Here is a 27,779-nt window from a genome sequence, read left to right on the forward strand (position 1 = left end):
AATTCCCTCCATACTACTTTTGAGCATAGCCGGCGTGTACATTGTTGGTGTTGACATGAATCCAAATCTGGCTATTGCAACAGTAAGAATGTTGTATGTAGGCCCCACAATAAAGAAATTGTTTAGGCCTACAAGATGCACGATTGGCTGTATCTGCAGATGCAGTATCAATGTTAATATCAATGTTATACTAGCCATTTTGCACAGTTCAACCCGTCTAACATACACACGCAAACACATATCTACCAAGCAAGATCATAGAAGAGATATCGTTTATTTAAAATAGTTAAATAGGAAATCACATGCAACAAAAAACGAATGAATTCTTCAAAACCGTCCTCAAAATACAAGCAATAGCAATAGGCCTATAGGCCTACTTCATATGACTCACACACGATTATTTCCCAAAGTTTTAATTAGGCCAAATAGCTGCTATTTTTACCATCTTGAAAAAGATCTCGCCAAATATCCGGCTCAGTGCACTGGTTATATAACACGGAATATTCATGAAGATAAAAAATGCGTAAGATGCTAAACATGCAGAGAGGCTGGACTGCAGCATGATGCTAGGGGGTCAATGTGTACAATGATGTACCTTTATCTGGCGAAACACGAAAATATGGTTCTGTTAGCAATATTTTTGTCTAACGAGAGCAAAAAAATAACATTTTCTTCAAGATTGAGTAAAAAATGATAGTTATAATCAAATTCTTTGCAAAGTTCATTTCGTGAATATTTGAGCACTTAAGGAGTCATACTCAGAAGACGCCATTGTTAGTTTAATGGCGTGGCGTGGCGTCGCTTACATCTGTACATCGTACCATTCCTACCCCGTGATCGTGCCGTCAAGAATCTTCAGTTGTCGATATTTTAGCTTCTACTGACATGTCCCGTCGGTGTTTAGGAATGTCTGCTAAAGAGTCTACCCTTGAATTCCTGGACCATCTCGACGACCATGCGGTACGTTTGAATCTAGTGCCAGTGTGTCATCGACCGTGTCATGCAGTAATACGACATGTACAAGCGGCTAGACGAAACTCGCCAAAACGGAAGAGAGTACCTCTTTTCCGCACCAGCGACAGGTCGACACACACTTCAAGCCCTCGATCGTCGCTGAGTCGGCTCTATACCAGGTAAGCTTATGTATAGCTGCTGTCTTATTTTTAACCAGCCCAATTGTGTCTAACTTCAACTCTAAGATACGTCTACTCCTTCTTTTATAAACGTGTTCAGCAATGTCTGTATCCGGCAAAGTATTTAACGTTTGTTTGTTTTAAATCATCGATATTGCTGATAATTTCAATGAACATCGAATTTCAAGGTCACTTTATGCTAAATGTGACTTTTAGTGGTACATGTAAGCACCCCGGGATGACTGTTGATTCATGTCAGGGACCGGGCAAAAATTAAGGGCGGGGGGTGGGGTTGTTGGTGTTTTTAAAGGCCTGTGTTGGCACCAGATTGTCTCAACAGAAAATTTACACACCAGATTACAATTTCAATGGAAAACAACAAGCTATCACCCCTCCATAGTCCTCTTACATACTAGAACAAAGGTAATTCCAGAGATCAGCAAAAGTGCATTTTAAATCCATGGAAAATAATGACCCTTCAAAAAGTGTTAGCAAGAAAAAGATTATCCCTCCCAAATTTTTGTATGACCAGTGAGTCACAGTCTGTATTAATGATCAGGGCTTGACAATTCCTATCGCCTGATGCCCGGGACAAGTGAAATTTCCATTCGGGCAAGTCAAAAATAAAATCTGGTTGCCCGCCGGACAAGTGTTTAAACAACTTCTGCCACAATCAACGCGAACCTAAGTTGCGGTTTGTGTACGTGTCGCCCAATTTGTGTTGTCGTTCACACAAAATAAATGTCAATCACTGACTTATTTTAGATACAATTGTGACGTTCTTCTGGGATTCACTTGCCGACTCACACAATGTTGCAATTTTTTGATGATCAACTTGAAATTGTTTTATCGTCCAATTAAAAAAGTCGCTTAAAATTTGGCGTAAACAGTATTTCTTTGTTGAATGCTGACTGCTCCGCCCCAACAAATTAGGTAAAAGATTGCAAAACCTAATCACATTGCTTATCGGCGATCGACCCTGCAGTACTTCAAAATCATTTATGCAGCCTCACGAGGTAGATGAACATTGTAGGCAGATAGTTTGTGGAGTGATCGCTGTAAATATGAGTATTTTACGGTAATATTTCCACTAACGCAAACAAGGCATTGTGCATTTTCACGAGCCAGAGCGTAATTTCAGCTCCGCAGACCTACGCAAAAATCAAGCAAGGCTTTTTCCGTAAAGAGGTACGTAGTTTACGACGATGGGCATTGTGTAACTCTGAGAAACGACGTTGTGATGATTTACGATGGTGCCACGAGGGCCAGCGTGAGTGGGATCGTCTGAGAATTGACGACTCGATGTGATGAATAGAACGATGTTTCTAAACATAAGCGTTATGATGAGGAAAAACGCTGTAGATGTTATCTCCCGAAATGGAAAGCACGGTGGCCTCGGTTGTAATATGACGGTTCCAAAATGTTCTGTACGTCGTGTCTCAAATACCCACCATTGCCAAACCATGGAGGTAGGAAGAGACTACCTCCATGGCCAAATGTTTCGCGTTGAATCCATAAGGTCTCACGAGTTTAGTCAACCACATTTGGACTGTTTGGAGCATCGCAGATGAGATCGTGACGGGGACAATGATTGTGGAAATTTTGTGGGTCCCGCTGAGCCCGATACGGTTTCACTTGACAACACCCCGATCGCATGCACTCGCAATGCGTGAACCGAATGACGACGACCAGCGACAGACACTGACCAATCTTTTATGCTTGCCAGACACGGGAAGCCGATGTATGATATGAACCTTCAAATTCAATGTTAGCCCTGCGTACAGGTCTGTGTGTTCCCTGGCTGTGCATGAAGGTTAATACAACCCTTTTCAGAATTAGAGCACAAAGCCACTGCAGTGAACTGCAATAAAACTGCTCACACTAATTAGTTTCAGCTGTAGCCAGCTGGCAAAGTCGACAACATTGTATGTCCCATGCAGACAGTTTGTCTGGGGAAGTTGAAATAAAAAAGATTGTACATGGACCAGTGCATGGTAATGTTACATTGTATCTTAATCTTGAACACAGGGTGCCAATCGTAAACTCTCATTTACAACTCGAGCCTCAGACAGAGCTAGTTTTGCCTTTGTACAAGCAGACTTTTTGGTCTTTATCAAGTAGCCTTGTTCAACACCAAAGTGGCCACGGCTACAGCTGAAACTAATTAGTGTAAGCAGTTTTATTGCAGTTCACTGCAGTGGCTTCGCGCTCTAATTCTGAAAAGGGTTGTAATAAGATTATGAAGTGTTGCTATACTTTCTTTTGAAATTGCAATAAGTTGAATATGTTGGTAGATTTTTGAATTCAATCCCACAAGTCTCCTAACTCTTGTCACTCAAATTTATGTATGTTCTATGGCTCAATGACAGAAAATAGAATATCAAGGGGCTGCCCTTGATACTTTTTTATCTTTTTTTTACTATAGAGACATTATATCCATGTTGTCAATTTATTTCCTCTGTCACAATAATATTATTAATTTAGAAGGTTATAAATAGTGCAAAGTAACATGACATAGCATGTGAGTTAATGCCCCACTAGCTGTAACTTGTGAAATTTGTTGACCTCAGAATATGTTCCCATTTTGTCGTGGTTTTCTCTGAATTCTACCCTCTGAAGGGATATTGGCTTTTACTGCATTAGGAATATTCCTCTGAGAAACATTTAAACAGTAAACTCAAATTTTAACAGCCATTTTGATTATCGCCCTTTTCAAAAATTGGTAATATTAACAAGGAGAGAGAACATACAATGTCACAGTTGAAAACATTCACCTCTAGGGTGAACATTCAATCTTGGATGTCAAAACAGGGGGGCAATCATGAATGTGGGCCCGTACTCCTGTCCCAAGGGGAACCCTTGAATTTTCTGTGGAAAATACTATAGTCTATCAATATGCGACCTAAATAAAGTAATCAATATATCAAATTTTATTAAAACCCTTTTCCTGCCAGACAGTATCACTTCCCCATCAGCCAAGTCAGTAAAAAATGGTATTGAGCCAAAACATGACATATTTTCACCCACTTGGCTTGGTCTGTTATAGCATCTTTAGTCCAAAAGAATCAAGTTTACAGTTTTGAACAGCTTTCAAATGTACAGTATTATGTTAAAATACACCATATGAAATATGTTGTGTTCATTAATTTTAACCATCTTGACCTGGTGGTGAAATATGGACTTGCCAGGAAAAGGGTTAAACATACGGGTAACTTGTATGTATTAGGAAATTTATGATCATTTGTTCTGACCAAAAGGTTTTGCTCTTGAAAATCAGAAAATGATGCTGTTCAAAACGAGCATAACTGACCTGCATGGATGCTTTCCTTGCAGTGTTCAACGTTTGTATGGACTGTGACATTGTAGACTCTTCAATTTGAGGGCATACCCAACATTTACATTCATCGGCAATGCCACATGCATACAGCTCCAATGCACTGTTGACTTTACATCAGTCCTTTCTACCCAACTTCCTTTGCAGCACCTTATATCCACCAAAAATTTAATCAGCTGTGTACAGGTTTATATTTATGTCATAAAAGCATTTATCATTACTTTTTGCACAGAAACAGTGATTTGTTGAAGTTATCCATGAAAATAAATATCAAAATCAGGCAATATGGAGACCTTTTTAGCCTCCACAAAGCATGCCGGGAGAAATGCCCAGATGATGATGTAAAGTTTTCGGGTTTTGGTGCATTGACTAGGGGGTCTGATCTAGGGAGTCTCATAAACAGCTTAGATATTATGCCTGCCTGTAAGTATTACAGATGTACTAATAATCGTGCGCGAGATTTCAATAAGGCATTCTGCATGATTCGAAACCTGAAGTGAAAACACCGCCTCTAAAAATTGTTGCTGGTAAAGATTGGCACGACGTGAGTTTTCAAAATTATAAGTACAGTGTGTGTTTTTATGTATGCAAAGACCGTTTCCAAGAATTTTTCCCGACATTTTTCCCAATGACTAGTTGTGAGGTTGTGGCTTTCAGATTTTAACCATTCTCAATTATTTTCCCAAGACTGCACAATTGACAGCAGAAAACGGCTGCTTGGATTTGCAATCTCTTCCTACTTCCATTGCGGTTTCTAATTACCGGTAACTCATGATTAGAGTTCAAAGTGAGTTGCGAGAACAGGAAAATTGTAGTGTGTAGTTTATGACTGTACTTTGAAATGATAAATTGAAATTTCATGAGATTAATTCTAATCTTACCTAAACATGATATGTCATTTTATTTCGCATCATTTCAATTCATTTTTAACTTTCTAAATTATTTCTATTTATGCTGAAATAGAAATGTGGTGTTATTTTCAACATGCTATGATGCACATTTTGGATATTTATATGACCATCGATGTAAAAAAGAGTCAATTTTTCATCAATGGTCTGACAGTCTACAAGCTCTGAGATACTGCAGGAATGCATAGTGCAGTGTGAATCCAATTATGTTGAGCCTTTTCAGGCCATGAAAATGCTTGATATATTTCTGATTCAAATATGTGTCGATGGACTGTCAGATTAATATGGTTATTCATCGTCATTATCGTGACTTGAAATGTGATTCATCATCTGTGTTTGAGACAATTTGATTTTTCTCAGTAGGATTTTTAACTCTTTTTTTATATTTCTGCAAGTTGCAGGTCCCCTGGAGGTACATGTATTTATTAGGCGTTGAACAAATAGGGAAAGTGTAGTGCCCAAAGGAATGACAGTCACACAAAAAGGCATGCCAACAACTGGGAACAATATGAGAGGTATGTACTACAAAGTCTGCACTGATAAGTTTTCAGTCTACGGTAGTGAACTTTGAAGGGCAAGTTAACCAAAGCACAAGTTTCGTGAATTATAGTACATGAACATGGTTAAGCAGAACCATCACGACACAAGTACGACAATTTTACTTAGCTGAACTTTGATGTTTGGTTATATTTGCAGGGCACCTAACAGCCATAAGCGACAAAATCTGCCTTTATAATCTTCTTTTGAAGATACAAATGTAATAGATAGTGATGCAGCTTAGCCCATGTCAAATTTTGAAATCACAATGAAATATGTAAACCCTGGAAATTATTATAGAAGAGCATAGTGTTGAAACAACTTCAGGGGCTCTTCCATGAGTTCCAAAACACAAATGTACATGACATACAATAATTGCATAGTCAAACCAAGGAAATGTTCTTTTTAACACTGTCTCCCGACACTGGCCAAAATACTTGAATGAATCCATGAAGTGTAATTTATGAACCTTGTCTGGGAAACAAAACTTTGAAACAATATCACAAGACAAACTGAGGTTGCAGACTCTGTTGCAAATTGTGTAATGAAAGATGAAACAAGCTTCTGTTCTGATAACATGTTCCAGATTACATGACATGCTCAAAAACCATATTTTATCTTTACTAAAATTGAACGAAACTATTTTCCGAACAACATACAGTGTGCAAGAAAACCATTGCTTTTTTTCAAAAATTGTAGCATAATGTATATTTTGCGTAATTGTACTGTCCCAAATACACAAACATGACCCCCAACAGATCACTAGCATGTGATTTCCAAACATTTAACAAATTCACCGCTCTCCCCTGTAATGAATCTAGCAAGTATGTTATTGTTATTCAATCACCGTAATTCAAATGACATAATCCAGCGGGGACTCCATGTATGTCATCAGTGATGACTTCTAGATCAAGTACCGAAAGATTAACTTTTAATCCATACTATTACTGGACACACATACACAGTCACTTCAATCTTTGATTTGGGTGATTCCCCAGCGTAACATGCCCTCTTTTTAGTTCAATATATGTATATGTTACAAGGCTCTGTAGGTCAAGGCTACATGATACAAAAATATGTCTATCTTCAATATTCCATCTTAATTTGACAGATGTAATATTCTAACCTATATATCCTACTGTATTAGTTCTCGGCCAACGTACAAAGACTTGGTCCATTTGCTAAAGCGCATAATTGACCATTCGCTAAAGCGCATAATTGATGACATGTTTTGGCAAAATTATTATTGGAAGCACGACCATACTCCATGTGTCTGGGAGGTACAATGATTTTACAGTCTCTCTTAACAAAAACAGAATATTTAGTCAATAACATAGGCAATGAATCAGTGAAAAAACATTTTGGTCTTCATATTTGTATATTTAGGCATAAACATGTCAGTTTGATGTACAACAGTACATAGATGACCAGTTTATTCAATAAGGGAGCATTCAGTTATTACAGCCGGGGGTAAGCCAGCACAATTTGAAGGGGGATGCGGTTCACCTAAATTTGAAAATTGCAAAGGGGAGGTCATGTATTTTTCAAACAGCATTGGGGTCAGTCAATTTTCTTATTATAAGTAGTTGTCCTGTTAAAAAGAAGTTTTAGTGTTCAAAAATATTCTGGAGATAAAATGATTCGCATGATTTCACTCTTGGTAGTCATTTAACTGTAAATCTAAACAAAAGTATAATTATCTGTCACATGAACATCTTGCTGTTGAAACTCTGAGACTTGTCTTATTGTAAATCGAGCTCATGGAAGGCAATGAACAATTTCTATTACTTACGTATTAGAGATATAGCAACTTTTGTCAGGGAAAATATTTAAGTGACCTGTAGACCACTAGTACCATGAAAAGTGAAATAGGTTTAGTTGAAATTCAAATATCAAAACTGTTGTCCACATCTGAACCTTCAAACACCGTAATTTAATCAAATACATTTGTATCAATTGTCAAACACCTCAGAAAGCACCGATTGTGTTTAAGACTAAAAGATTCCGTCGTGTGCGGGCGCTCCGGCGCACTGCGACCTGCGACCCTTTACCAGGTAGGTCGCAATGCACCGGAACGCTCGCATGCAACGGAATCTTTCAGTCTAATTGTGTTTGTGAATTATTCATAGTTTTTCATAGACTCCAATGTATAGTGAATCAACATTTCAGTGAAATTCAGAAATCAAATTTCTTGCATACATATCAACTTTTAACCATTCTTGTCTAGTGAAGTACTTTAAAATGAATTATCAAATGGATTTAAACAAAAACAAACAAAATTGATGATGTACAGTCCTGATGATTTATTCTGTGTATCATTATTTTCAGGAACTGAAATACATACAATCTGGGCTATCCAAGGACTAGCATCAAGCTGAAGACATTTTGATAGTTGTGTGTGTTTCTTCTGAGGATAGCGAACATGACAGAAGTTGCAACGGTGGTGCCTTTATTCGGAGACTCTTGCCATGGGATAGAGAAAGAAGTGAAACTGCATATGGAAAAACACATGCATCAAAGGAAATGCATATTGAGGCTACCTTGCATTTAGGGCCTGGTATCAATCAGATCAGAGCCTGACAGACACATGACAATACCAGCAGCATTGACAACTCAATACAGGACAATGTTTAATGTACATGTATAAGCATATTTTATACATTTTCTTGATTCTGCCAAAGGCTTAGTGATGTATTTTTAGTTTCGAACAAAGACCACTCAACTTTTGAATTTTGTTAACCAGACAGAGGCTGTACTCATGAAAGTCCAACTGGGAACACTTTCCATATGTTATTACACCAACTGAGTTATAATCAGTGATTAAGCTGAATACCCAAGCTGTAATGTGTGAATATGTGGACTGTACTCGACGATTACTGGCTGAGTTATAAGACCAATAATTCTCTCTTAGTCTCTTCAGTGGCCATATTTGATATTTCATGAACAATGTGTTAAAAATGAGGTGCATCTTTGCAAACAAATTTTACAGATTAAGTACCAAACTTACAACTACAATTATTTTTGGCAACTCTGTAGCTTTATGTACATGCAATGTGCTTGAATCTTAGCTCGAGTCTAGGTTGTAATCAAAATATTTGTATGGCAATTTTCAATGATATGGCAGAACTCATTATCATGTGTGATCTGTAATAGATACTAGCAATGCAACACAAAAAATAGCTAAATGTGGAGTCTCTTTTCTACTTAGACATCCAAACACCCGGTACATCCAATTTTATTTTAAATCTTAGAGAACAATGGATTTATTATTTATTTGTTATAACTAAAGCCATAATTGCTGTGTAAAGTGAGTCAAGTTAAATCAGTTCTCAGATACTTGGTTGACACTTCAATATTGCATCTAAGAAGAAAACAATAAGTGTATTTTTAGCTCCGCTGTCAGCGACGCGGAGCTTATCAAATAGGTTGATTATCCGTCGTCGTCCGGCGTCCATCGTTTTTCAACAATTGCCTTCTCCTCTGAAACCACAAGTCCAATTGCTTTGAAATTTTATATGCAGTTCACTTGGGGTGACCTCACTTCAGTTTGTTCAAATCATGGTGAAATTTGCATATTTTTATTTTTGGGGCATTTTTTGGTGTTTTTGGTAAAAAAATCTTCTTCTCTGAAACCACTTGTCCGATTGCTTTGAAATTTGATATGCAGTTTGCTTAGGGTAACTGAAACCAGATTTGTTAAAATGGTGGTGAAATTTGCATATTTGTAAGGCAATTTTTGTCATTTTTGGTAAAAAAATCTTTAAAAATCTTCTTCTTCAAAACTACTGGTCAGATAGCTTTGATATTTGGTACATATGTCCCTAGGGATGATCTATTTCAGATTTGTTCAAATTGTGCAGAAATATGCAAATTTGCATTTTTAAGGCAATTTTTGCCATTTTTGGTCAAAAAATGTATTTCTAAAAAAGTACTGGTCTGATAGTTTTGAAATTTGGTATACAGGTTTCTATAGATGAACTAAGTAATATATATTGAATTTCTGATGAAATCTGTAATTTTGTATTTTGGGGCAATTTTTGCCATTTTTGGTCAAAAAAGTGTATTTCCAAAACTACTCATCTGATAGCTTTGAAATTTAGTATACAGGTTCCTACAGATGAACTAAATGATATTTATGGAAATAATGATGAAATCTGCAATTTTGTAATTTTGGGGCAATTTTTGCCATTTTTGGTCAAAAAATGTGTTTCTAAAAAAGTACTGGTCTAACAGCTTTGAAATTTGGTACACAGGTTTCTACAGATAAGCTACGTAATATATTTTGAATTTCTGATGAAGTCTGTAATTTTGTATTTTTTGGGCAATTTTTGCCATTTTTGGACAAAAAATGTGTATTTCCAAAACTACTTATCTGATAGCTTTGAAATTTGGTATACAGATTTCCATAGATGAACTAATGATATTTATTGAAATAATGATGACATCTGCAATTTTGAATTTTAGGGCAATTTTTCTCATTTTGGTCAAAAAATTTAGCCTCTTTTTCTGGCCACTGCATTGAGTTATCAAAGATTTCCACCTTCTTCATCAACATGTGTCAAAAATAGTTATTCTGTACATAAACACAGCGGAGCTATATCGGCCGCTAGGTCGCTTGTTTGTTTTTCACATGAAGTATATTGTATTTTTGAGGAAGTTTTGAGGAATTTATTCTGTATTTTTTGTCCATGTGATTTCCTATTTAACTATTTTAAATAAACAATTAAAACCGATACCTCTTCTATGATCTTGCTTTGGTAGATATGTGTGTATGTTAGCTGGGTTAAATGTGCAAAGTAGTTAATACAACAATGATATTAATGTAGTTAATGAGTGCAGAACTACAGTACAATAGGTGCAAAAACAGAACAATCAGGTTCATATTTGGACCTACAAATCCAAATTACAGAAGATTGAATATGTTTCTTTATGTTGTGCATAAAGATGTATAAATACAAATCAGGTTGATGCATAAATGTGAATCTTTATGCATCTGTAATGTCCTGCATAAAGGTGATTACATTTAGTCAGCCATTAAACCCTTTTATGCACAAGCATAAAGGTGCATAAAGTTCCATCTTTATGCTGCATAAAGATGATTACAGATCATCTTTATGCAACTTTATGTCACCTTTATGCTGCGCATAAATCTAGATTTTCATCTTGTGTAATATAGTCCCTCCTTCGATATCAGCGGTATTTGTCTCTGACTCTGCTTCGCCATATTTTTTGTGGCCTTTGCTTTCCTTTTCCAATTCTGGTGGTGGTTGACAAAGATGAGCCATCAGTTCAGTAGATCAAACGTTTTTGTTCTTTTAAAGCGGCTGTTAATAGAGTATTTTAACTAAAAGAGTATTTCGTCGATTTTCAAAGAGACATCGATTGCAACCGGGGATAAATAATTGTACAAATATGACTCTAAAACGCATTGTGTTTTTTTGTGTTTTTATTTTTTTGTTATAGAAAAAAGGGCGAAGTTTTATTAACTGGCAGAAGGGATATGTGTAGTCTGTAGATCTTGAAAGACATTCTATTGTAATGACGGCTGAAGTTTTAAAGTACTTTTAAGATGAATGTGTTTCCTATAGATTATTTTCCACAATGATGTAATCGTATCATGTCAGGTCTTTGCTCTGTCAGCTATGGATTGAAGAAAATGTTGTTTTTGTTGCATTTTATGCTCGCTTTTAACCTGCCTGTATTGTTTTTGTTGTCTCCTTTTTGTTATCTGTTGTGATTTTGTGGCTGTACGAAAGTAATGGCTAACAGGTGGAGTTTGAATTATAATATGTCGTTTTGTAAAGGCATCAAAATTTAACATTACTGACCTATGAATTTTTGTGACTGTCAAAACTTTGTATGCGCACAATGCTATACTTTTCAGAATAAATAAAGCGAAGAGGGATATCAATAATAAGAAATAATGTGTTTACTACAAAGCGAATCTTACAAATCGAGATCAAAAACATAATGTTCTACTTAAAAAAGTACATAAAAGTACACACTTTTAATCAACGTGGACAATTTAAAATAGTAAAGAGTGATCATGCAAGCTCTGTCATGTCCTCAAACTCTTACCGCTATTTTCAACACCAATATTCTCATCTCCAACTCTCCTGTCATATATACGCCTTCCTTCTGTGTCAGCTGTATTTGTCTCTGACTCTGCTTCCTTATGAATATCTTCGCTTTTGCTTTCCTCTTCCGATTCAGGTGAAGCTTGACAAGCTGAGAAATCTGTTCAGTAAATCAAAAGATATATTCTTGCAAACCGGCTGTTAATAGATGTATTTTAAATAAAAGAGATATTTCGTCGATTTAAAAGAGATGTTAATTGCCACGGGTGATCAATAATTGTACAGATATTAACCCAAAGTGTATTAAGTGTGTGTTTTTGTGTTATTATTTATATAATTTTTGGTGAAAATTAGGGCATAGTTTGACTAAATGGTAGATGGGATATGTGTAATCTATAGATCGTGAAAGATGTTGTACTTAGCAACGGCTGAACGGTTAATGCGACGTATTCGTTGCTTCGCTTCGATAAAGTTTTTATGTGCGATGTGTGAAAGTGAGCATGCGTGAGTGAGTGCTTCACGAACTCTACAACGTGTGGAGCGGTCAAAGTCAGAAAATATAGCAACTTAGCTGGCTATTGAACCACTCTTTTTTGAGAGTTGGGATTTAGCCGAGCGGTTCTCTCTTAGGCGTTCAACGTGGACAATTTAAAATAGTAAACAGTGATCATGCAAGCTCTATCATGTCCTCAAACTCTTACCGCTATTTTCAACACCAATATTCTCATCTCCAACTCCTGTCTGCATCATATATACGCCCTCCTTCGGTATCAGCGTATTTGTCTCTGACTCTGCTTCCTTATGATTATTTTCGCCTTTGCTTTCCTCTTCCGATTCAGGTGGAGCTTGACAAGATGAGAAATCTGTTCAGTAGATCAAAAGTATATATTCTTGTAAAGCGGCTGTTAATAGACGTATTTTAAATAAAAGAGATATTTCGTCGATTTAAAAGAGATGTTAATTGCCACGGGTGATCAATAATTGTACAGATATTAACCCAAAGTGTATTAAGTGTGTGTTTTTGTGTTATTATTTATATAATTTTTGGTGAAAATTGGGGCATAGTTTGACTAAATGGTAGATGGGATATGTGTAATCAATAGATCGTGAAAGATGTTGTACTTAGCAACGGCTGAACATTAAAGCGACGTATTCGTTGCTTCGCTTCATAAAGTTTGTATGTGCGATGTGTGAAAGTGAGCATGCGTGAGTGAGTGCTTCACGAACACTACAACGTGTGGAGCGGTCAAAGTCAGAAAATATAACAACTTAGCTGGCTATTGAACCACTCTTTTTTGAGAGTGGGGATTTAGCCGAGCGGTTCCCTCTGTGGCCTCTCCGCTAGGCGACTGATGTCGTATGTTGTGGGTTCGAACCTGATTAAAAACTAATCGTATTTTCTACTCTGGGTGGGTAGCTCTGCTGGTGGACAGAATTGTACCCAGGTTATCGTTTGCCTTGTTAAAGCATGTATTCGTTGCTTCGCTTCGATAAAGTTTGTATGTTCGATGTGTTAAAGTGAGCATGCGTGAGTGAGTGCTTCACGAACACTACAACGTGTGGAGCGGTATCATTCAGAAAAATCTAACAACTTAGCCGGCATTGAACCACTCTTTTTGAGAGTGGGGATTTAGCCGAGCGGTTCTCTCTGTGGGCTCTCGGCTAGGCGACTTATGCTGTATGTTGTGGGTTCGATTCCGATTAAAACAAGCCGTATTTTCAAGTACTTTTAAGGTGAATTTGTTACCTAAAGATTATTTTCAACAATAAACTCTTCATATCATGTCAGATCTTTGCTATGCGAGGTAGGGATTAAAAATAATAATGTTTGTTTTACTGTCTAAATCAACACCCAATTATTTGGCAAGATATTTTACAAATTATGATTTCACTAGCAGTTAGTGTTCATTAAATCTATGTCGTTTACTGGGATGAGTTCCATGAATCCTATAACCTATGTGTCCTTTGACACCTGAACGATTTAAAAAAGAGTATTCGTTAATCTTTCTCAACACATGAACGTTCCAAAGTCAACGATATCATCAACCTCAGAAAATTAATTATTCTCACTCTGCAAGGCATGCTTATATTCGAATGAACCACGTGAACATAGATCAGATTTTGCTTCGTCTTACTTACGAGGCAACGCACTGTGGAATACATCAGCTGTAGACAACTATTGTGCAGTAGTTGCAGACAAATTATTTTGATTCTTCAGAAATTTTTTAGGATGTTACAGTTTTTGTTGCATTGGATGCTAGCTTTCAGCGTATGTCTCTTGTTATTTTGTATCGTATCACTTTTCGTCTCTCTTATGATTTTGTCACTGTTGAAGAGTAATAGGGCTCACAAACTCGTTTTGAGAAACAAAGTGTCCCTTTGTAGAGCCATTCGGATCTTAACCAAACTTATCGATTCGACGTAGTCAGTGTCCTAACTTTGTTTCGTAAATTATGTAATATTATGTTCGAACAAATAAAGCGAAGACGAATTTTGAGAAAACAATATTTGTTTTTGCTTCAAAGCAAATCTAACAATTGGAAGGTCAAAACATAATTTTACACATTAAAACATTGAACGGTACTACCCGCTTTTCATCCATCTACATGGACAATTAAAAAAAGTATTTAGTGCGTATGCTAGCTGTATCTTGTTTTCAAACTCTTACCGCTGTTTTCTTCACCCAGATTTTCCTCTCTACCGCTCTTGTGTGCATCAAATATAGGCCCTCCTTCTATATCAGCACTATTTGTCTCCGACTCTGCTTCGACAAATTTTTTGTGGCCCTTGCTTTCCTTTTCCAATTCTGGTGGTGGTTGACAATATGAGCCATCAGTTCAGTAGGTCAAAAGATTTTGTTCTTTTAAAGCGGCTGTTAATATATGGTTTTTCACTAAAAATGGTATTTCGTCGATTTTCAAAGAGATGTTTATTGCTACTGGTGATAAATAATTGTACAAATATTCACCCAAAATACATTGTGTGTTTATGTGTTTTTATTTTTTTTGTGTTTGAAAATAAGAGCAAAGTTTTATTAACTGGCAGAAGGGATATGTGTAGTCTGTAGATCTTGAAAGACATTCTATTGTAATAACGGCTCACTGCGGGACGAACGTATGCCTGAATGTTTCGTATTCCGCGAAGCATATATTCTGCCTGAGAGCGCTTTCGGCCGGTTGCTAGTGACGACAGCGAACATTGTATCAATTTATTTTCAATAGAATATCGATCGAAATTTGCTGGCGTACGGGCTCATGTGTCGAGGTCAAATCATTAATATGTCCACATAACCCGTATATATTGACTTAGATAGCATAAAATCAACGTATCCGTTGGTTTCTTGTACTTAGATTGAATCGTCGACACTTTTTTACAGTTTTGGCGATGCGTTCACATTTTGGCGCTCTTTGCAAGTTTGGCGCCATTGTGAGCCGAATATGACCTGCGAGTGAGCAGGACAACAATGTATCAATTGCCGATAAAGGGATATCGATCGATAACGTTCACTGCACGATTGCAGTGGAGAGTCTGCGCCCGTTCGCCTCCGTTCTGTGTTATTTTTCAAATTTACTGGAATTTTTATCGTTGATTTTCGCCAAAATTTGGTATAAATTACAAGAACATGACATGCATTTGATCTGTACACCTTACGAGACGCATACTGATAAAAATGCGTCAATTTGAGGCCCGTGTTCTGCATATGTACACGCCGTCAGCTCGCCAAATCATTGACGGCAACAGTATATTTCAGTGATCGGAATAAAAAAAATTCAAATAAAACAATTTTCGTGAAGAAATTCAAAAATCTAAAACGATAGGAATTTTGTATATTAATCAAAGGATCACCATGTCAATTTTCATCATTATTCGTTCAAAATTGAGGAATTTGAACCGACGAGAAGTGTGCAATCTGTTCGGTATATTACACGCCATTGTTTTCTACGGGAAATCAAGCTTATTCGCCGCGTCGTAAAATGAAAAATATATCTGAAAAAACCCGTTGGTTTAGCTTTTTCATTTCGCTGTAATTTCTTACGATATTTGAAATAGCACATCTCATGAAGGTTAACTAAAACTCTATCGTTTTACTTTTTTGAGTTTCCCTCTTATTTTTATGAAATGACGAGTTAACGATCGTTTGGCTGTTGACTGTGTTTTCACCTATTTTTGCATATGAATAATTATCACATATGTATTTTCATAATTCCTTCATGAAATTATTGCCAAAATATCATAATGGAAAGGTCAACATATGAGGAAATTGAATCTGCAACTCTTCCATCAATATTAAGCTGTGCAGCGTGGAAATTTGACGAAATTTAATACATAGCGTCAAAGGCGGATTTGACTCACTGTACGCGTACACGACGTATGTGCGGCGAAAAAGTGACACGCTAATATGAAACAAAATGGGGGGCCTTTGGCCCCGCAGTGGCTGAAGTTTAAAGTACTTTTAAGATGAATGTGTTTCCTATAGATTATTTTCCACAATGATGTAATCGTATCATGTCAGGTCTTTGCTCTGTCAGCTATGGATTGAAGAAAATGTTGTTTTTGTTGCATTTTATGCTCGCTTTTAACCTGCCTGTATTGTTTTGTTGTCTCCTTTGTTATCTGTTGTGATTTTGTGGCTGTACGAAAGTAATGGCTAACAGGTAGAGTTTGAATTATAATATGTCGTTTTGTAAAGGCATCAAAATTTAACATTACTGACCTATGAAATTTTGTGACTGTCAAAACTTTGTATGCGCACAATGCTATACTTTTCAGAATAAATAAAGCGAAGAGGGATATCAATAATAAGAAATAATGTGTTTACTACAAAGCGAATCTTTCAAATCAGAGATCAAAAACATATTGTTCTACTTAAAAAAGTACATAAAAGTACACACTTTTAATCAACGTGGACAATTTAAAATAGTAAAGAGTGATCATGCAAGCTCTGTCATGTCCTCAAACTCTTACCGCTATTTTCAACACCAATATTCTCATCTCCAACTCTCCTGTCATATATACGCCCTCCTTCTGTGTCAGCTGTATTTGTCTCTGACTCTGCTTCCTTATGACTATCTTCGCCTTTGCTTTCATCTTCCGATTCAGGTGGAGCTTGACAAGATGAGAAATCTGTTCAGTAGATCAAAAGTATATATTCTTGTAAACCGGCTGTTAATAGACGTATTTTAAATAAAAGAGATATTTCGTCGATTTAAAAGAGATGTTAATTGCCACGGGTGATCAATAATTGTACAGATATTAACCCAAAGTGTATAAGTGTGTGTTTTTGTGTTATTATTTATATAATTTTTGGTGAAAATTAGGGCATAGTTTGACTAAATGGTAGATGGGATATGTGTAATCTATAGATCGTGAAAGATGTTGTACTTAGCAACGGCTGAACGGTTAATGCGACGTATTCGTTGCTTCGCTTCGATAAAGTTTGTATGTGCGATGTGTGAAAGTGAGCATGCGTGAGTGAGTGCTTCACGAACTCTACAACGTGTGGAGCAGTCTCAGTCAAAAAATATAACAACTTAGCTGGCTATTGAACCACTCTTTTTTGAGAGTTGGGATTTAGCCGAGCGGCTCTCTCTTAGGCGGTTCAACGTGGACAATTTAAAATAGTAAACAGTGATCATGCAAGCTCTATCATGTCCTCAAACTCTTACCCCTATTTTCAACACCAATATTCTCATCTTCAACTCTACTGTTATATATACGCCCTCCTTCGGTATCAGCGGTATTTGTCTCTGACTCTGCTTCCTTATGACTATCTTCGCCTTTGCTTTCATCTTCCAATTCAGGTGGAGCTTGACAAGATGAGAAATCTGTTCAGTAGATCAAAAGTATTATTCTTATAAAGCGGCTGTTAATAGACGTATTTTAAATAAAAGAGATATTTCGTCGATTTAAAAGAGATGTTAATTGCCACGGGTGATCAATAATTGTACAGATATTAACCCAAAGTGTATTAAGTGTGTGTTTTTGTGTTATTATTTATATAATTTTTGGTGAAAATTGGGGCATAGTTTGACTAAATGGTAGATGGGATATGTGTAATCTATAGATCGTGAAAGATGTTGTACTTAGCAACGGCTGAACGGTTAAAGCGACGTATTCGTTGCTTCGCTTCGATAAAGTTTGTATGTGCGATGTGTGAAAGTGAGCATGCGTGAGTGAGTGCTTCACGAACACTACAACGTGTGGAGCGGTCAAAGTCAGAAAATATAACAACTTAGCTGGCTATTGAACCACTCTTTTTTGAGAGTGGGGATTTAGCCGAGCGGTTCTCTCTGTGGCCTCTCCGCTAGGCGACTGATGTCGTATGTTGTGGGTTCGAACCCGATTAAAAACTAATCGTATTTTCTACTCTGGGTTGGTAGCTCTGCTGGTGGACAGAATTGTACCCAAGGTTATCGTTTGCCTTGTTTAAGCATGTATTTGTTGCTTCGCTTCGATAAAGTTTGTATGTTCGATGTGTGATAGTGAGCATGCGTGAGTGAGTGCTTCACGAACAATACAACGTGTGGAGCGGTATCATTCAGAAAAATCTAACAACTTAGCCGGCATTGAACCACTCTTTTTTGAGAGTGGGGATTTAGCCGAGCGGTTCTCTCTGTGGGCTCTCGGCTAGGCGACTTATGCTGTATGTTGTGGGTTCGATTCCGATTAAAAACTAGCCGTATTTTCAAGTACTTTTAAGGTGAATTTGTTACCTAAAGATTATTTTCAACAATAAACTCTTCATATCATGTCAGATCTTTGCTATGCGAGGTAGGGATTAAAAATAATAATGTTTGTTTTACTGTCTAAATCAACACCCAATTATTTGGCAAGATATTTTACAAATTATGATTTCACTAGCAGTTAGTGTTCATTAAATCTATGTCGTTTACTGGGATGAGTTCCATGAATCCTATAACCTATGTGTCCTTTGACACCTGAACGATTTAAAAAAGAGTATTCGTTAATCTTTCTCAACACATGAACGTTCCAAAGTCAACGATATCATCAACCTCAGAAAATTAATTATTCTCACTCTGCAAGGCATGCTTATATTCGAATGAACCACGTGAACATAGATCAGATTTTGCTTCGTCTTACTTACGAGGCAACGCACTGTGGAATACATCAGCTGTAGACAACTATTGTGCAGTAGTTGCAGACAAATTATTTTGATTCTTCAGAATTTTTTAGGATGTTACAGTTTTTGTTGCATTGGATGCTAGCTTTCAGCGTATGTCTCTTGTTATTTTGTATCGTATCACTTTTCGTCTCTCTTATGATTTTGTCACTGTTGAAGAGTAATAGGGCTCACAAACTCGTTTTGAGAAACAAAGTGTCCCTTTGTAGAGCCATTCGGATCTTAACCAAACTTATCGATTCGACGTAGTCAGTGTCCTAACTTTGTTTCGTAAATTATGTAATATTATGTTCGAACAAATAAAGCGAAGACGAATTTTGAGAAAACAATATTTGTTTTTGCTTCAAAGCAAATCTAACAATTGGAAGGTCAAAACATAATTTTACACATTAAAACATTGAACGGTACTACCCGCTTTTCATCCATCTACATGGACAATTAAAAAAAGTATTTAGTGCGTATGCTAGCTGTATCTTGTTTTCAAACTCTTACCGCTGTTTTCTTCACCCAGATTTTCCTCTCTACCGCTCTTGTGTGCATCAAATATAGGCCCTCCTTCTATATCAGCACTATTTGTCTCCGACTCTGCTTCGACAAATTTTTTGTGGCCCTTGCTTTCCTTTTCCAATTCTGGTGGTGGTTGACAATATGAGCCATCAGTTCAGTAGGTCAAAAGATTTTGTTCTTTTAAAGCGGCTGTTAATATATGGTTTTTCACTAAAAATGGTATTTCGTCGATTTTCAAAGAGATGTTTATTGCCACTGGTGATAAATAATTGTACAAATATTCACCCAAAATACATTGTGTGTTTATGTGTTTTTTTTTTTTTGTGTTTGAAAATAAGAGCAAAGTTTTATTAATTGGCAGAAGGGATATGTGTAGTCTGTAGATCTTGAAAGACATTCTATTGTAATAACGGCTCACTGCGGGACGAACGTATGCCTGAATGTTTCGTATTCCGCGAAGCATATATTCTGCCTGAGAGCGCTTTCGGCCGGTTGCTAGTGACGACAGCGAACATTGTATCAATTTATTTTCAATAGAATATCGATCGAAATTTGCTGGCGTACGGGCTCATGTGTCGAGGTCAAATCATTAATATGTCCACATAACCCGTATATATTGACTTAGATAGCATAAAATCAACGTATCCGTTGGTTTCTTGTACTTAGATTGAATCGTCGACACTTTTTTACAGTTTTGGCGATGCGTTCACATTTTGGCGCTCTTTGCAAGTTTGGCGCCATTGTGAGCCGAATATGACCTGCGAGTGAGCAGGACAACAATGTATCAATTGCCGATAAAGGGATATCGATCGATAACGTTCACTGCACGATTGCAGTGGAGAGTCTGCGCCCGTTCGCCTCCGTTCTGTGTTATTTTTCAAATTTACTGGAATTTTTATCGTTGATTTTCGCCAAAATTTGGTATAAATTACAAGAACATGACATGCATTTGATCTGTACACCTTACGAGACGCATACTGATAAAAATGCGTCAATTTAAGGCCCGTGTTCTGCATATGTACACGCCGTCAGCTCGCCAAATCATTGACGGCAACAGTATATTTCAGTGATCGGAATAAATAAAATTCAAATAAAACAATTTTCGTGAAGAAATTCAAAAATCTAAAACGATAGGAATTTTGTATATTAATCAAAGGATCACCATGTCAATTTTCATCATTATTCGTTCAAAATTGAGGAATTTGAACCGACGAGAAGTGTGCAATCTGTTCGGTATATTACACGCCATTGTTTTCTACGGGAAATCAAGCTTATTCGCCGCGTCGTAAAATGAAAAATATATCTGAAAAAACCCGTTGGTTTAACTTTTTCATTTCGCTGTAATTTCTTACGATATTTGAAATAGCACATCTCATGAAGGTTAACTAAAACTCTATTGTTTTACTTTTTTGAGTTTCCCTCTTATTTTTATGAAATGACGAGTTAACGATCGTTTGGCTGTTGACTGTGTTTTCACCTATTTTTGCATATGAATAATTATCACATATGTATTTTCATAATTCCTTCATGAAATTATTGCCAAAATATCATAATGGAAAGGTCAACATATGAGGAAATTGAATCTGCAACTCTTCCATCAATATTAAGCTGTGCAGCGTGGAAATTTGGCGAAATTTAATACATAGCGTCAAGGCGGATTTGACTCACTGTACGCGTACACGACGTATGTGTGGCGAAAAAGTGACACGCTATTATGAAACAAAATTGGGGGCCTTTGGCCCCGCAGTGGCTGAAGTTTAAAGTACTTTTAAGATGAATGTGTTTCCTATAGATTATTTTCCACAATGATGTAATCGTATCATGTCAGGTCTTTGCTCTGTCAGCTATGGATTGAAGAAAATGTTGTTTTTGTTGCATTTTATGCTCGCTTTTAACCTGCCTGTATTGTTTTTGTTGTCTCCTTTGTTATCTGTTGTGATTTTGTGGCTGTACGAAAGTAATGGCTAACAGGTAGAGTTTGAATTATAATATGTCGTTTGTAAAGGCATCAAAATTTAACATTACTGACCTATGAAATTTTGTGACTGTCAAAACTTTGTATGCGCACAATGCTATACTTTTTCAGAATAAATAAAGCGAAGAGGGATATCAATAATAAGAAATAATGTGTTTACTACAAAGCGAATCTTTCAAATCAGAGATCAAAAACATATTGTTCTACTTAAAAAAGTACATAAAAGTACACACTTTTAATCAACGTGGACAATTTAAAATAGTAAAGAGTGATCATGCAAGCTCTGTCATGTCCTCAAACTCTTACCGCTATTTTCAACACCAATATTCTCATCTCCAACTCTCCTGTCATATATACGCCCTCCTTCTGTGTCAGCTGTATTTGTCTCTGACTCTGCTTCCTTATGACTATCTTCGCCTTTGCTTTCATCTTCCGATTCAGGTGGAGCTTGACAAGATGAGAAATCTGTTCAGTAGATCAAAAGTATATATTCTTGTAAACCGGCTGTTAATAGACGTATTTTAAATAAAAGAGATATTTCGTCGATTTAAAAGAGATGTTAATTGCCACGGGTGATCAATAATTGTACAGATATTAACCCAAAGTGTATTAAGTGTGTGTTTTTGTGTTATTATTTATATAATTTTTGGTGAAAATTAGGGCATAGTTTGACTAAATGGAGATGGGATATGTGTAATCTATAGATCGTGAAAGATGTTGTACTTAGCAACGGCTGAACGGTTAATGCGACGTATTCGTTGCTTCGCTTCGATAAAGTTTGTATGTGCGATGTGTGAAAGTGAGCATGCGTGAGTGAGTGCTTCACGAACTCTACAACGTGTGGAGCAGTCTCAGTCAAAAAATATAACAACTTAGCTGGCTATTGAACCACTCTTTTTTGAGAGTTGGGATTTAGCCGAGCGGCTCTCTCTTAGGCGGTTCAACGTGGACAATTTAAATAGTAAACAGTGATCATGCAAGCTCTATCATGTCCTCAAACTCTTACCCCTATTTTCAACACAATATTCTCATCTTCAACTCTACTGTTATATATACGCCCTCCTTCGGTATCAGCGGTATTTGTCTCCGACTCTGCTTCCTTATGACTATCTTCGCCTTTGCTTTCATCTTCCAATTCAGGTGGAGCTTGACAAGATGAGAAATCTGTTCAGTAGATCAAAGTATATATTCTTATAAAGCGGCTGTTAATAGACGTATTTTAAATAAAAGAGATATTTCGTCGATTTAAAAGAGATGTTAATTGCCACGGGTGATCAATAATTGTACAGATATTAACCCAAAGTGTATTAAGTGTGTGTTTTTGTGTTATTATTTATATAATTTTTGGTGAAAATTGGGGCATAGTTTGACTAAATGGTAGATGGGATATGTGTAATCTATAGATCGTGAAAGATGTGACTTAGCAACGGCTGAACGGTTAAAGCGACGTATTCGTTGCTTCGCTTCGATAAAGTTTGTATGTGCGATGTGTGAAAGTGAGCATGCGTGAGTGAGTGCTTCACGAACACTACAACGTGTGGAGCGGTCAAAGTCAGAAAATATAACAACTTAGCTGGCTATTGAACCACTCTTTTTTGAGAGTGGGGATTTAGCCGAGCGGTTCTCTCTGTGGCCTCTCCGCTAGGCGACTGATGTCGTATGTTGTGGGTTCGAACCCGATTAAAAACTAATCGTATTTTCTACTCTGGGTTGGTAGCTCTGCTGGTGGACAGAATTGTACCCAAGGTTATCGTTTGCCTTGTTTAAGCATGTATTTGTTGCTTCGCTTCGATAAAGTTTGTATGTTCGATGTGTGATCGTGAGCATGCGTGAGTGAGTGCTTCACGAACAATACAACGTGTGGAGCGGTATCATTCAGAAAAATCTAACAACTTAGCCGGCATTGAACCACTCTTTTTTGAGAGTGGGGATTTAGCCGAGCGGTTCTCTCTGTGGGCTCTCGGCTAGGCGACTTATGCTGTATGTTGTGGGTTCGATTCCGATTAAAAACTAGCCGTATTTTCAAGTACTTTTAAGGTGAATTTGTTACCTAAAGATTATTTTCAACAATAAACTCTTCATATCATGTCAGATCTTTGCTATGCGAGGTAGGGATTAAAAATAATAATGTTTGTTTTACTGTCTAAATCAACACCCAATTATTTGGCAAGATATTTTACAAATTATGATTTCACTAGCAGTTAGTGTTCATTAAATCTATGTCGTTTACTGGGATGAGTTCCATGAATCCTATAACCTATGTGTCCTTTGACACCTGAACGATTTAAAAAAGAGTATTCGTTAATCTTTCTCAACACATGAACGTTCCAAAGTCAACGATATCATCAACCTCAGAAAATTAATTATTCTCACTCTGCAAGGCATGCTTATATTCGAATGAACCACGTGAACATAGATCAGATTTTGCTTCGTCTTACTTACGAGGCAACGCACTGTGGAATACATCAGCTGTAGACAACTATTGTGCAGTAGTTGCAGACAAATTATTTTGATTCTTCAGAATTTTTTTAGGATGTTACAGTTTTTGTTGCATTGGATGCTAGCTTTCAGCGTATGTCTCTTGTTATTTTGTATCGTATCACTTTTCGTCTCTCTTATGATTTTGTCACCGTTAAAGAGTAATAGGGCTCACAGACTCGTTTTGAGAAACAAAGTGTCCCTTTGTAGAGCCATTCGGATCTTAACCAAACTTATCGATTCGACTAGTCAGTGTCCTAACTTTGTTTCGTAAATTACGTAATATTATGTTCGTACAAATAAAGCGAAGACGAATTTTGAGAAAAAATATTTTTTTTTGCTTCAAAGCAAATCTAACAATTGGAAGGTCAAAACATAATTTTACACATTAAAACATTGAACGGTACTACCCGCTTTTCATCCATCTACATGGACAATTAAAAAAAGTATTTAGTGCGTATGCCAGCTGTATCTCGTTTTCAAACTCTGACCACTGTTTTCTTCACCCAGATTCTCCTCTCTACCGCTCTTGTGTGCATCAAATATAGGCCTCCTTCTATATCAGCCGTATTTTTCTCTGACTCTGCTTCGACATATTTTTTGTGGCCTTTGCTTTCCTCTTCCAATTCTGGTGATGGTTGACAAGATGAGCCATCAGTTCAGTAGTCAAAAGATTTTGTTCTTTTAAAGCGGCTGTTAATAGAGTATTTTAACTAAAAGAGATATTTCGTCGATTTTAAAAGAGATGTTTATTGCCACTGGTGATAAATAATTGTACAAATATTCACCCAATATGCATTGTGGTTTTGTGTTTTTATTTTTTTGTGTTTGAAAATAAGAGCAAAGTTTTATTAATTGGCAGAAGAGATAGGTGTAGTCTGTATATCTTGAAGCCATTCTATTGTATGACGGCTGGTTTATGTACTTTTAAGATGAATGTGTTTCATATAGATATTGCACACGATCTAATCGAATCATGCCAGGTCTTTGCTCTGTCAGCTATGGATTGAAGAAAATGTTGTTTTTGTTGCATTTTATGCTCGCTTTTAACCTGCCTGTATTTTTGTTGTCTCCTTTTCTTGCTATCTGTTGTGATTTTGTGGCTGTACGAAAGTAATGGCTAACAGGCGGAGTTTGAATTATATATGTCCTTTTGTAAAGGCATCAAAATTAACATTACTGACCTATGAAATTTTGTGACTGTCAAAATTTGTATGCGCACAATGCTATACTTTTTCAGAATAAATAAAGCGAAGAGGGATATCAAAATACGAAATAATGTGTTTACTACAAAGCGAATCTAACAAATCGGAGATCAAAAACATAATTTTCTACTTGAAAAAGTACATAAAAGTACACACTTTTAATTAACGTGGACAATATAAAATAGTAAACAGTCATCATGCAAGCTCTATCATGTCCTCAAACTCTTACCGCTATTTTCAACACCAATATTCTCATCTCCAACTCTCCTGTCTGCATCATATATACGCCCTCCTTCGGTATCAGCGGTATTTGTCTCTGACTCTGCTTCCTTATGAATATCATCGCCTTTGCTTTCCTCTTCCGATTCAGGTGGAGCTTGACAAGATGAGAAATCTGTTCAGTAGATCAAAAGTATATATTCTTGTAAAGCGGCTGTTAATAGACGTATTTTAAATAAAGAGATATTTCGTCGATTTAAAAGAGATGTTAATTGCCACGGGTGATCAATAATTGTACAGATATTAACCCAAAGTGTATTAAGTGTGTGTTTTTGTGTTATTATTTATATAATTTTTGTTGAAAATTAGAAAATTAGGGCATAGTTTGACTAAATGGTAGATGGGATATGTGTAATCTATAGATCGTGAAAGATGTTGTACTTAGCAACGGCTGAACGTTTAAAGCGACGTATTCGTTGTTTCGCTTCGATAAAGTTTGTATGTGCGATGTGTGAAAGTGAGCATGCGTGAGTGAGTGCTTCACGAACTCTACAACGTGTGGAGCGGTCTCAGTCAGAAAATATACAACTTAGCTGGCTATGAACCACTCTTTTTTCGAGTGGGGATTTAGCCGAGCGGTTCTCTCTGTGGCTTCTCCGCTAGGCGACTGATGACGTATGTTGTGGATTCGAACCCAATTGAAAACTAGCCGTATTTTCTACTCTGGGTTAGTAGCTCTGCTGGTGGTCAGAATTGTCCCCGAGGTTATTGTTTGCCTGGTTAAAGCGATGTATTCGTTGCTTGGCTTCCTTGACAGCCCTGCGCCCACACAGAACTTGACGGGCTCAGAGTGTCGTTTGGGCCTGAAACGACGTTCTGGGCCTCGTCTATTAGTTATGCATAGTTTACTTTACTACTTTAATTGGAGGCGTACTTGACACCTTTTGATCGTCTCAGCAAACGATCGGCTGTTACAGTTATACGGTAACCACCCGACTAAGACTTATCAAGTGCAGCGCCACTGCCAGTCGTGACGTGTCGACGGCCACTTTCACATAATTACATATTCATGACATCATCAGCAGATTTCATCAGCCGCTAGATGCTCACGCTTGTCTGTATAAAGTGTGAAAGAGGCTCCCCACCTAACTATCCAAAATGTTTTTGTGTCGAGTTTGTGTTTGGTTCGTTTCAAAAATGTGTTCCTACATTCTTATCCGATTGCTTGTGTAAATAAAAAATGTTTGTTTCGCCTCGGATATTTGTAGGGAAGTTTGGATTAGTGTGTATGGTAATGTTTTATTTGTGTGGGGAAAGCTTATGGCGAGACGCAGCCGGACCTTTGGTGTTACAAAGTTGATAGAGTGGTCCTTTGACGCTTGCGTTTTGAAACCCGAGTGTGGTTTCTCATCAGTCGCAATGTAGATTCTTTCCTTAGTTTGTGTTTGTGAATATTTATTTTAATGTGTTTTAGTGATCTTGCTCATCGAATAGCGAGGCAAGAATATCAATGTTTGGGTCTCGTTGTGAGTCCATTTGGTGGTCTGGTTTGTTTGTTTTTTGTTTCTTTACTTTTGTTTCTTTACTAGTGTGTCTTTTAGGTTTTTGTTTCTCTTGTAGGCAATGATTGGTGATTCTTGAAATAGATTCCTTAGAGTTGAGTCTCTCCAGTTCAGCCCAATGTTTCAAAAGAATTGTAGGGGCTGTAAGTTGTACTGAAGATGAGTTTGTTTGCTGTTTCCTTACGTGTATTTGTACGGTTTGTTAGTGTGTTACGAATACTGTGGTTTATTTTATCTGTTATATTCGTGATTTCGTTGTTTTTGTATTCTCTGTCGAGTAGTTTGTTTCTAAAGAAAGCGACTTTTTAGTAAAGTCGTCATTGTTGTTACAAGTGCGGGCGTATCGAAGGATTTCACCTTTGATAAAGCCATTAAATGTTGCTGTCGGGTGACACGATTCTCTATGTAGAAATTGGAATGTGTCTGTTGGTTTAGTATGTGTTTTGATGTCGAGGATATTTTCTTTGTGGTATCTTGCACCTTTGAAAACTACTACATCTAGGAATGTAATTTCTTGTGTTGAGTTTTCGTATGAAAACTTAAACGTTGGGTGCATTGTGTTGATTTTTTGAATGAAGTTAGTGAGTTCGGTTTGTGTTCCCAGAAAGATTGCAAAGACATCATCTCTGAATCTTTTCCAGAAATGAATGTTGTTGCTGTTGTTTACGATTATTCTCTTTTCAAGTTCATGAAAAGCAATTTC

The 27,779-nt window shown here is 36.9% G+C and overlaps 1 protein-coding gene and 1 long non-coding RNA gene across 3 annotated transcripts in view; one reads left to right on the forward strand and one right to left on the reverse strand.

Moving 5' to 3' along the window:
* Positions 1-759: 759 nt before the first annotated feature.
* LOC139125616 (uncharacterized) lies at positions 760-8,614 on the forward strand. Of its 2 annotated transcripts, none has more exons than XR_011550299.1 (3): positions 760-1,133; positions 5,777-5,890; positions 8,241-8,614. It is a non-coding gene; the product is annotated as an uncharacterized lncRNA (long non-coding RNA). The 2 variants fall into 2 exon arrangements; XR_011550300.1 differs by having other exon boundaries at positions 762-1,133; positions 5,771-5,890.
* A 2,448-nt stretch (positions 8,615-11,062) lies between these two features.
* LOC139125436 (uncharacterized) overlaps positions 11,063-27,779 on the reverse strand; it is a 58,042-nt gene continuing 41,325 nt past the window's right edge. Inside the window, exons 33-41 of the mRNA XM_070691517.1 lie at positions 25,525-25,689; positions 21,919-22,077; positions 19,623-19,760; positions 17,656-17,814; positions 16,955-17,113; positions 14,658-14,795; positions 12,691-12,852; positions 11,991-12,149; positions 11,063-11,169 (exon numbers count right to left, since the gene is read on the reverse strand). Coding sequence (XP_070547618.1) covers positions 11,063-11,169; positions 11,991-12,149; positions 12,691-12,852; positions 14,658-14,795; positions 16,955-17,113; positions 17,656-17,814; positions 19,623-19,760; positions 21,919-22,077; positions 25,525-25,689 — 1,346 coding nt within the window. The remainder of the gene's footprint in view (positions 11,170-11,990; positions 12,150-12,690; positions 12,853-14,657; positions 14,796-16,954; positions 17,114-17,655; positions 17,815-19,622; positions 19,761-21,918; positions 22,078-25,524; positions 25,690-27,779) is intronic.

This window comes from Ptychodera flava (genome assembly GCF_041260155.1).
Source record: "Ptychodera flava strain L36383 chromosome 3 unlocalized genomic scaffold, AS_Pfla_20210202 Scaffold_25__1_contigs__length_14229661_pilon, whole genome shotgun sequence".
NCBI lineage: Eukaryota > Metazoa > Hemichordata > Enteropneusta > Ptychoderidae > Ptychodera > Ptychodera flava.